Genomic DNA, 11,164 nt, shown 5'->3' with positions numbered 1-11,164 from the left:
AATCAGGGGGCTTTGATGATGAAAGTGTGTTTAGGGTTCGCCTGGCTGATTCTCACTTGTTAATTTGTCTCACAAGAATGAAACCTCAATCTTGTGGATCATATTTGAAGTGGATAAAGAAGACACATTCAGCAGTCTGCTCTCACATTATCACATTAATATGAATGCAACTCTGTCTGTATTAAGTTTTACGACATGTTGCAAAGACTCGTGTAAACGATGCAGCCAAGGCTGCTGCCCAATTGCATGACACTCCAGAACAATTGTTCTTCCACAATATTTCCTGCAGAGGGTAGCAAAGCTGTGCCGTTGCACGCTCTCTCATCACATGAAGTTTCAGATTGGAAACCTGAGTAACGAGACTTTTCTGATGGTAGTTGTACTTATTTTCTGACTGTTTGAGTCATCTACACAGTAGATGTCTGAATGTCTACAGACCTGCGTTGTAGTTTATCTGAAATCAGTGGTGTAGGCTTGCAAATCTGAGTGGTAATCTGATCTGGACTCACCACCACATGTAACTTGTGGAAAAGGAAAGGTCATTTCAAATAATTCTTTAGAAGATTGCATGTATTTAGAAGACATATTCTCTGACATTTCTATTTGTGTCTTATTCTGTATTCCTTTACTGTAGCTGTCATGCAGACAAAAGGTTTAACAGGTGAACATATGAAATTTCCAAATAACTATAAAATCTCTGTAACTCAGTGGATGTTTAACAACTATTTGGCAATTAAACTAAGAATAATAGAAGGGTTGCTGATTTCAATTAAAAAATCTTCATAGATTTTACAGGATAATAGAAAATCCCTAAACATATGTCCCCAGTTTTGTTTTGATTTTCCTTTGTTTAGATCTCTATTAAACCGAGAAACAATTGTATCAAAGTAATTTACTTTGTAATTTACTGTCTCAACAATATAAGCATTTAATTTCTGTTTTTTTTTTTTTTGTTATAAACGTTGTTCCATCCATCCATTGTCTTCCAATCATCCGAGATCAGGAGATCGGGGTAACAGGTCCAGGCAAGAAAACCAGACATCCCTCTCCCCAGGGACATCCTCCAGTTCATTCTGGGGGATCCAAAGCCGTTTCCAGGCAAGAAAAGATATATGGTCCTTCCTGTGAGTTCTGGGTCCTCCCTGGGGTCTCCTCCCAATGGAACATGCCTGGAAAACCTCCAAAGGGAGGTGCCTAGGAGACATCCAGATCAAATCCCCAAACTACCTCAAATTACTACTTTCAATGTGGAGAAGCAGCAGCTCTACTTTCAGTTTTCTCTCCAATAACAGAGCTCTTTACCCTATCTCTAACACCGAGTAACAGAGATCCCGTTCTTTCAGTCATGATCCAGACCTCAAGACCAGAGGTGAGGGTCGAAACGTAAATAGTAAAATGGACTGAACTTATATTGTGCTTTTCCAGTCATACTGACCACCCAAAGCAATGTACATTAGAGCCACATTCACCCAATTGCACACCGATACGCAGCTCAGAAGGCAACTTGGGGTTAAGTGCCTTGCCTAGGGGCATATTGACATGTGGCAAGGGGAAGGTGGAAGCAAACTCAAAACCTTACGATTGCAAGATGACTACTCAACCCATTAAGCCACAGTCGCCCATAGATGGACCGATAAATCGAGAGCTTTGCTTTTTTGGCACAGCTCTTTCCCAGCCGCTCCACACTCAGCGGCTGGGATCTCAGGGAGTGGAGTGTGAGTGTGTTGTATTAAGCATCAATATAACATTTTCTATAGAGATAAAATGTTGCTAATGTTTTTTCTTTCTTTTAATTTTTCTGTATTTTTTTAAAACTCAAGTTAAAAACGAATATAAATCCAACACACATATATTTAAATGCAGGGACCAAAAGCTTTGACATAGAAAATCTAAGTTCAAACACTGAATAACAGAGAGTAGTATGAAATCAGACATTTCAGACAACCAAAGTGCTTTCAAATCTAGTTTTATTTCTCCAAAATATTTGCCTTTGCAACTCAGTATAAACTTCTACTCAGCAATATAACAAACATTTTTACACTTAGCATTTGTTCTAACAGCCCAGATGCTCGGATAACATATTTTACACCTCAACATAGCTCTATGCACAGTTTTGAGTTTCTTAAGCCATTGTATCATGAATGCAAAGCTTTCATTAAAAAATTGTATTTTAACAAGTTTAAAAAAAATTAACAACAAAATTATTTTATTGATTCCTTACTTGTTTCCATCAAACACCTGTCCTCAAGGTACATTAACGTTGCATTTCAGCTTTTTGTTGCAACCCCTGTGGAAGGAGATAGTAATAAAACCTCTATCTTCTTTCCATCCCGCATCTTGAGCTTCACCACAAATTTTTCCTAAACATACTTCCCTGGCCATTCTGTATACATCTACAGGCTGTGAGATTTTAAACTGCATGTAATGAATCAGAAGCCTTAATTTTAGAAAATGTCATCGTGTCCGTTTCAGGGAAGCGGGCAATGATCTATCCGAGGCTCCATTACATATTGTCTTCTCGTCACAGCCGCTCTCTTTCTATGAGCCCTTTACAAAATCGAAGTGCCATCAACTTTCCGTTAATTCCTTTAAGATAGAATAAGAATAAAATACACATCCTTTATAGGCAGTATTTGTTTAATAACATTTAGCAATGTACATATATCTGCAAACAGTCACATTGAAAAACGAGAGTTTGATGTGCCTCAATGGCCTCTAAATAAGCGGCAAGTATGACCTTAATTGTGCTTACTTACTGTAATGTGACCTGTGTAAAAAAGTTAGTATTTCTCAGAGGTTACAGAGAGTTTCAGGCTCCTTTTTGCTCTAAATGAGCAATGTACCTCTCCGATAGCCTAACCTAGACCACGCCCAGGGCACTATTATACCCAATGACAAACAGTTAAGTGTCATATCCAGCATTTTGAACACAAGAAGGTGTTTGTCAATGTTATGCGTTGTTTTGATCTTCATTATGAAACAATAACAGTTTCTTATGGTAACATATCACCTAACCAGATAAGAAATTCACTTTTTTAATAGCTTTGTTTTTCATTTTAGAAAAAAATATAGTAAAATAATTTCCAAATTGAAATACTCAAAATCCTTATGTTTTTTAATACAAATTATAATGATCACTTTTGCTTTCGCTAAACAAGGAAGCAATTCGAACAGTTGCTAGTTATAGATTTCATGTTGATAAGCAACTAACCCCATAGTTGTGTTGCTTTTCAAAAGGCTCCTGGTCTCCAGACATGGGGCTGGGCACCGCCCCTTGTGGCAACAAAACGTGGTTTGGGGGCCTGAACCACGTTGGTCTTCAGTGGGGGCAGAGATGCAAGAATGCTGAGTTCAGGTGCGCTCTGAAACTGCTTGGCTGTCTGCAGCCCACTGGTATATGATGCTGGAGTGTAAGGTGTTGGGACTGGAGGGGGTAAAGTGTTTGGAATAGGGGTGGCAGAGAACTTGGGCAGGTTGGGGAGCTGCGCTGGCTGGGAGGAAGATAAAACTGGTTTTGAAATACTGACTGACTCACGTGGAGCTGAAGCTGGAGTAAAGGGAGCAGGAGGTGGGGAGGTCATGGCTGAACGAGTCAAACGTTCTCCAAGAGCAGTAGCTGAGCGAGGTGCAATGACTTTTGGTGCAAGCGAAGGTGCTGACATGGGTGTGGGTGTAGAGAAACGCTTGATTTCATAGACACGGGCTGTTTTGAGGGGTATTTGCCGAGGCGAGGTCAATGAGCTGCCCACCATTGTTGTCGTGTAGTTATTCTGCTGGGTTTGGTATGAAGGCATAGCTGAAAGATTGGCGGCACTGCCCCCATACTGGAACATGGCAGAGTTGAGCTGATAGGGCTGCCTTTTTAAGACATCTACTGCCTTGATGCCTTCCTTTTGGAAACCTCCTCTAGCCTTGTTGGCTTGGATGCCTGTGTCCTTCTGAGGCCCTGTGGGGAGAGACGGGGTAATCAGTGGGTTGTATCCAATAGGTGGAGGTGCACGCACATTTGGGGAGTATTTCCACTGAGAGGGACAAGAAGTATTGATAGAGGAGTCAAACTGTTGAGCTGCATTTTGCATGGCTATGTCCTGCTGGTAAGGGGTCTCAGGTGGCGTGTCGACTACATACATTCCCATGCGACTCTGTCGTTTGGCAAACAACTGAGCCCCCTTGCCCCCTGCTTGAAGAATCTGTGGGGTCTCTTGGATGACCCGAGGTTTAGGTGCAACTGGGGGTGGCACCCTTCCTGTGCCAGCATCATCACCCCTCTCCTCTTCTGCACCTTCATAGGCATCTTCAAAGGTTACTTGGCCATACTTGTGTCTGGTGGACCTTTCATCTAGGTTCTGCACCATTGATAACAATTCAGGATTTGGGGATTTCTTTTTCACATCTGGTACATTGAACATAGGTTTAGGTTTGCCACTACGGCGTCGCGCTTCAAGTAAGATTCCTGTGCGATTTGTTGGACCAGGAACAGGGGTTGGGGCAATAACTTCAGGCTGTGTGACTACTGTCACTTGGGTTACAGGTGGAGTGGAAATTGCAGGTACTAGTGGCTGACTCACTGGCACTTGAAGTGGAGGCACTGAAACAAATTGGTCAGCGGAGCCAAACATTTGGGATAAAGGAGGACCAGGGACTGATGCTGTTTGTGGGGGTCTAGACACTGGAGGCATAGACATTGGGGTCATAGTTGAAAAGGAAGCCTGATGAACACTAGTTGATACTGGTGATGACTGCATTGTTACAATAGGGGCAGAGAAAGCAGGAGTGGAAACAGTAGCAGGAGCTTCCGGTGTCAGGGGCAGGGAAGCTTTAGGAAAGGAGTAAGGTGGGGGCGCCACCGGTGGGGGACCAAGGGGTAGCTGTGAAGTTACAGGTGATGCATTATTGCCTAAAACTGGGGCAGTGGAGAATGGTGGGGCTACAACAGCTGCTGAAGCAGGTCGCTGTGTCTTCTTTGTGACAGCTGGTCGAAATGTTACAGGAGCAGTTGCTGCTCGAACGCTGATGAAGCCAGGGGTAAAAGGACGTGCTGTTCTGTTTAGAACATTGCTTGCAGGCAGTTCAGATACTGGTGTTTCAGCAGGGGGTGTAGAGCTGCTCAGAACCGTCACTGAGGCTGTGGCCAGCTTAGACGCCGCAGGAGGGGACTCCATCACCATGCTAACTGCACTCACTGCAGAGGGGGGTAGGTCCCAATGAGGCACTGCATGGGGTGAATCAACAATTTTAGCTTCAGTTGGAGAGTGAATTGCCTGCATGGGTGTAGGGCCTGGTGGTGACTGTTGAGGTCTTTGCGTAAGTTGCACTTGGGCAGGTACTTCAAGATTTGATGGGTACATCTGACAATGCTCTTGTACTTTGGATTCTGGGGGGCCATGAGGCTGTGCTGCATCCCGCTTATTTGCAAGTTCGTCCACCCTTTTTCTCTGCTGCTCAAACAACTGGGCACCCTTTCCTACAGTGTCACTCAATCCAGGATTCAAAGTGTTTTCTGTGCCATCTTCACGACCCTCTGTGCCTGCCGTTGCCCTCTTTTCCAGCTTATCCAGGTAGTCGCTATCCCAAGTTGGGTCTGGAGCTCCAGAGAAGCCCTCCTCATCAAACTCGGATTCACTGCCAGGAAATACCCCATCATCCTCTTGTGAGTCCTGAAACCTGTCCTCATCAACACTACCAAAGCTTGTAAGGGTGTATTTCTTCGACCGTTGCCGTCTTTTCTTGAACATCAACACTCCCTTGGAGTGGGGGTTTGGAGCATCTGTCAGCAAAGATGCAATCGTTCGACACTTGCTTTTGGCCTCCTTTACTTGCTTGTCCTGAAGTGTGTCCCCTCGATTCAGTTCTGCAGTGTATAGAAGTATAGATATTAGTAACAACAGATTTGTGTAACACGAGTGCAATAAATCTCAGATTTAACCTTCAAAACTCATAACTGACAGTGATGTGAGCATCTAAAACTGTCATGACTAACTTGTTTTTATCAGGTCTCCATCTATGGACTAAGCACTTCTGGAAAAAAAATCCAGGTAATTTTTAAGCTCCCCAACTCAGTTGGGTGAGTGATAATTGTGCACATTGTTAGACTTATACTCTGACATCTATGTAAAAAAAAACATGAATTACTGTAAAGAGAACTCTAAAGAGCTGTGCCCATATGTGATCCAATTTGGTATAATTCTAAAAAGATTATCATCAACCTTATTCTGCTTCCCTACAAGTAACTTATTGTCATTTGAATAGTCTTCTTAACTTGTCTTGGCCAAGGTTTGTAAGTAGGACATTACATTTAAACCTGAACTGGTGCCTGAAAGGATTTGAAAGTGATTTCCTTTAAATTCTTGAAGCTGTCTGCTGATTTCTGATTGCTCTGCTCAGTTGTTTCTGTATGCTTAACTACACCAATGGCAGAAAACATTAGAAGTTGTTGGTGGAAAAAATATTTGATTTTGAGTTTTTGTATACTGCAACACTTTGTCATGACCCTATCACAGACTGAAAATTTTACATACTGAATATAACAAAGTTGGAAAATGTGTTATTCGTTTAACTCTTTATATTGTATTTTTGGCTTTTTAGAAACCCTAACCCTACGACCAGGAAAAGTATGGCTCCTCACTTTGCCATTTGACTCCTGAAAGCAGCTGCAGAGGCTTTTTAGTGCTCGCAGATTGATTGCTAGGTTTTTTTTTACAGACATAGCTTGAGATAAATATAGTAAACTATACTGGCTATATTTTGTTTAACAGGTTTGACTGGCACTCATTGCTCTGATTCACCTTAGAGGAAGGTTAGGATGAGTCATGGATATTCTCAGAAAAGGAATTTGAGAACTGAGGTAAAAAATGAAAATGTGCTGAATTTCTAGATTGCACCTCATGTGAGACAGGAAAGACCTTCATCTAGATTGGACAGCTGGTCCATACCAGTGTTCCTCCTCAGTGTTTTACTTACTAGCTTGCTTGGCTTTTAACATGTACGTTGTTGTGAGTTCCTCATCGATGGGCTTATTAACAGGACCCACCATGGGCACAAGCTGGCTGCGAGAACCCAACAACAGAGCCTCCTTTGCCCTCTCAGGGGACACCAGTGGCACATTGGCTGGTTCTAGAAATCCACTGTCTTCCTCTTGTCCTCCATCCCGCGGCCCTTGGTCATCTGCTGAGGAGATTATGGAGGACGTTTCAGTGGACGTCTGGGAGGACCACATTCCTGGACCAGGTGGTTTGTAAACAACCTCTTTTCTTGTGACCCCTGGTAGACTCCCTCCTTCATCTCCATTTCCTCCATGTCCATCCAAGGAACATGGAAAAGCCTGTGCATCTGGAGCACTATCGTAGCCACTCATCTCTGACGTCTCCCCTCCTTCAGGGGCTGTCCTTACAGCTGGCTTTCCTGAGTTGGAGTTGCTGGGGCTTCGACGTTTCTGGCGTCGCTGCCTCTCGTAACCCGCCACATCGGCATCACTGTCAGTCTCGCCATAATAAGCTTCACTGCCAGGTGGGGAAGTCAATCCACTGGTCAAGGAAGAGCGGCTACGGTGGACCTCACGGACAGGCGCGTGGTGGGTTGGTGACATGGCTTTTAGAGCAGCACGGTACTCTTTGTCTATCCGTGGAGATGGGGCACGGGTGACAAGAACAACAGACTGAAAAGCAGCAGGTGCCCTGTGAACAATTAAAGAGATGAACACAGTGATCTGCTTGATGTTGATGGTCATTTTCAAAAATGTAACTTTGATTGGCTCTCACTACAGGCAAGAGAAATATTTAAATGCTTAGACTTCATTTTGCTGATAATATTAGCGATATGTAGCATTTTTCTTTGTGAGTTTAAATACTATGTTACAGTAGTCTCATGATGGTTTCCCCCCAATCATTCTTTTTTTTCCTTAATTAACCAAAATACAACAAGGTCCTCTTGAAGATTTCTATGTATGTCGAAATATATTCGAAAGTGGTTGTAGTTGCTCAAATGGGATGATGATGACTAAACTTCAGCATCTTTGTTTAGGCTAAATCTGGACAGTGGCTGTGGGGTATTGCTGCTTTTTGACATATTTTCTTTCTGTGCTACAAAGATGCAAGGACCAAGCGACATTTAATAAAGCCAATAAAACATGTCCATTGACAACCATCATTTGTAGAGTTTGTAAACCATTCTTCTCTTCTAATCTTCTCTACTAATCTTGTCTTATCCCTCTGTACCGCTTACCTTTTGACTCTGATGTTTAATATCCCAGGGGAGCTGTCAATGAGGTTCATGGCCTGGGCATGGGAAAGGGATCCACATGGCTGTTCATTGATAGATACCAGCTCATCCGCCTCCCGCAGCCCAGCCCGACATGCCTTGCTACGTTTACGCACCTGCAAATGGGAAAGGATGTTGTACAGATTTTGAGCTTTGATTGTCAGCAAGTACATTTTTCTTTTATTATGAAACGGGGTAGTCTGGGATTATATTGCAAATTTAGGGCAAGCTGAAGAATTTGATCACAGACTGGAAGGGCATAAGCACATTTCTTTATTCGTCCAAAACGCATCTTCTCATTACACAAACCAAGTGATCAGACATTCCTAATGTGCAGCTGTGAATGGACTTAAAACTTAAAATAACTCTAGCCCAAGTCTCAGGTGTAAATATTTGGTTTGAAGGGTTGGTACATACAGGATCCAATTTTTCTGTCTCTCATCAAGATGGTTTATTGACAAGGTTATTACTTCACTGGGATCTGTAGGCCCTGCTTTCATTCCAGCAGGGACTGGAAATAAATAAAGGCTGATCTGAGCCATGCTTCTGTCCTGACTTGGTTTGTGACAGTGACTGACAGGAAACAGATTCTGGCCTGACAGCTTGGTCTTGCTGTGGACATATGCTACAAATTACAGCTCGAGTTGCAACTCTCCTACACATTTTAGCAGGGAAATGCCAGCCTGCAGCCATCTTCATGTGGTCCTTTTGCTATTTGTGCCTGAGACCTATTAAGATCATTGCATGTGGCCTACAGATAATTAGCTTTGGTCTTTGCAATCAATGACAACATGTTGCTTTGTAAATTATTTGCAAAACATCAGAAAAAATATATACTGCTAATTTTGCCATCTTTTTTCAAAAATACAGTAGATTTGAATTCAGGACTAGGGCCATCTTGCTTCGGTTTCCTTAATTAGTTTTCTTTTCGGCTATTCTGGTTTGCCTGTAATGAAATACCACTTCCCCTTTTAGCTAATCCTTTCAAAGTGGTCTGTGCCGGCCTGTGGCCCAAGATGCCAAGCTATTTGTTCAGTCAGTCACCTTGTGGTTGCAAATCATAACACTTATAATACCCCCGCATGCTTTCTTGCATACACCACACGGACCGATGCAAAAATATACTCAGAGTCATATAAATAAACATACAAACACCCACATGCAGGCTCACAATCACAGAGATGATTGTGATCTCTGACACATTGATGCCACTCCACCTGTTCGACACGACAGAGTACAAGACCCTAACAAGAAACGATTGTGCCTCACGGCTCACAGGGGTGAAGGAGCAGGCGATTTTGGACGGTCAATCAGATCAACTGCCACCTACATAAAGGTCATCTGTTTGCAATATTAGCCATGAATGTGTGTTAACTCCTCATAAAATATCCTTGGGAAAGCAAATTGAGGATGATTTCAGTGCAATTGAAAGAAGTTTTTTAAAATAAGTTTCAAATTTAATGAAAAAGTATTGAGAAAAATATTTTTTTATATACGTTTGTACACTTTTATTTGTGTTTTCTTTTACACATGTTGTATCACATGTAAAATGCCCATATATACACGCACATGGATACATTGATGCATCGGTTCACGTAATAATCTGGAATAACCTTACACTCACAGTTTAGCTGATTTCAAATAGATGCCAGAATTGTTTTTGTTTTTCATCCATGTTCTTTTAACTGGTACAGCAGGTGAATCAAACAATAATAAAAATAGTATACTTTATATTTTCCAAATATACCTCAGACAGCCTGGCAAATGAAACAGGATTTTTATACACAAAGTGGTAAAAAATTACATTTTCAAACCTAATACTAATAAACCTTTAAACATTATGACAAATAAAAACAATAAGGAAGTTTCAGAGTTCTGGGTTAGCACGATTTTAGTTTTAACTCGTCTTTTTAAGCTGTTTGGTAAAGGTACATTGTGTAAAACATTTTAACAGTCCCAGCAATCTGTAGTGGAAGATTAAAGTCTACCAAACCGATTATCAGTCCATCTCTGCATGAAGCCTCTCCTCAAACCAAATTATGACTCATGTTCAGGCCTCGAACCAACCTGCACAGCAGCCAATGTTCCACTTCAGTTTTGTTAACAGCTCTTTAAATCCATGCCAGATATATCTCAGCTAATGTTACACATGCCGTCGGTCAGACTGGAAGATGTAGTTTTTCGGCAGTCAAAATGTTACAGGTTTTTCTTCCCCTTTCTGGGTTACCTACTTACCTTAGCCACTTGGAGCGGCTTCTGATGCTCCACGCCTCCCTGCAGACGAAACCCCCATGGCGCCCCGCCGGACAAGGTGATGATCACTTCTTCTGCAACCATTCTTCTGTCTTTTTTTTTAGTTTTATATTTCTTGCTTAGTCATCCGTTATTCTTTGGCTGTTGTATTTCATCTGAGGGCAGCCCCTCTGTGCTTTGACTCCATGGTTAGCAGTCAGGGCCCCCTCATAGAGCTCTGATCTGCTGTTCTCCTGACTGTCTGAGTGCCGACTGCCGTCTGAGCTGCACGGGCAACACTCGCACCTGCAAACACACACACACGCGCGCACACACACACACACCCACGCACACCCTCCAGTCCAACCCACCCGTACCCAGAGTGCTGCAGCCACCTTAGCCTCAGTAGAGGGGGAAGGTGTGTGTGTGTGTGTGTGTGTGTGTGTGTGTGTGTGTGTGTGTGTGTGTGTGTGTGTGTGTTTGGGAGTGGGGGGGGGGGGGGGGGGGGGGGTTCTGAGGCTGCTTACTCTGAGGAATGTCTGCCCCAAATGAGTGAGGGGAACGTCCAGCTCAACACTTGTCCTGTCACTCAGGCCCATGCCTCTGGGTCGATGATAGCTCGTCCCAAAATAGGACCCTGCCACCTCTTGTGCTCCGCCGTCTTCTCTGCAGAGCG

At 42.9% G+C, this 11,164-nt stretch overlaps 1 protein-coding gene across 1 annotated transcript; it reads right to left on the bottom strand.

The window, feature by feature from the left end:
* Window positions 1-2,619: 2,619 nt before the first annotated feature.
* LOC118557138 (synaptopodin 2-like protein) lies at window positions 2,620-10,749 on the bottom strand. The gene is made up of 4 exons (XM_036126435.1): window positions 10,492-10,749; window positions 8,221-8,372; window positions 6,961-7,673; window positions 2,620-5,851 (listed from the first exon to the last, which is right to left on the bottom strand). The coding sequence occupies exons 1-4, from the start codon at window positions 10,591-10,593 to the stop codon at window positions 3,231-3,233; spliced, it is 3,588 nt and encodes a 1,195-aa protein (XP_035982328.1). The 5' UTR covers window positions 10,594-10,749; the 3' UTR covers window positions 2,620-3,230.
* Window positions 10,750-11,164: the final 415 nt, after the last annotated feature.

Source organism: Fundulus heteroclitus, chromosome 22, assembly GCF_011125445.2.
Source record: "Fundulus heteroclitus isolate FHET01 chromosome 22, MU-UCD_Fhet_4.1, whole genome shotgun sequence".
In the NCBI taxonomy this organism is placed as follows: domain Eukaryota; kingdom Metazoa; phylum Chordata; class Actinopteri; order Cyprinodontiformes; family Fundulidae; genus Fundulus; species Fundulus heteroclitus.
Note: the sequence above shows the minus strand (reverse complement) of the source record. Positions and strands in the feature narration are given on the sequence as shown.

What these genes read in the sequence shown, in the direction of transcription:
- LOC118557138 (XM_036126435.1), bottom strand. Translation starts at nt 10,593, where the DNA reads ATGGTTGCAGAAGAAGTGATCATCACCTTGTCCGGCGGGGCGCCATGG. An exon ending in TTAAACATCAGAGTCAAAAG is followed by an intron (nt 7,674 to 8,220) that starts GTAAGCGGTACA and finishes AATTGTTCACAG; the next exon opens with GGCACCTGCTGCTTTTCAGT. An exon ending in GTTAAAAGCCAAGCAAGCTA is followed by an intron (nt 5,852 to 6,960) that starts GTAAGTAAAACA and finishes TATACACTGCAG; the next exon opens with AACTGAATCGAGGGGACACA.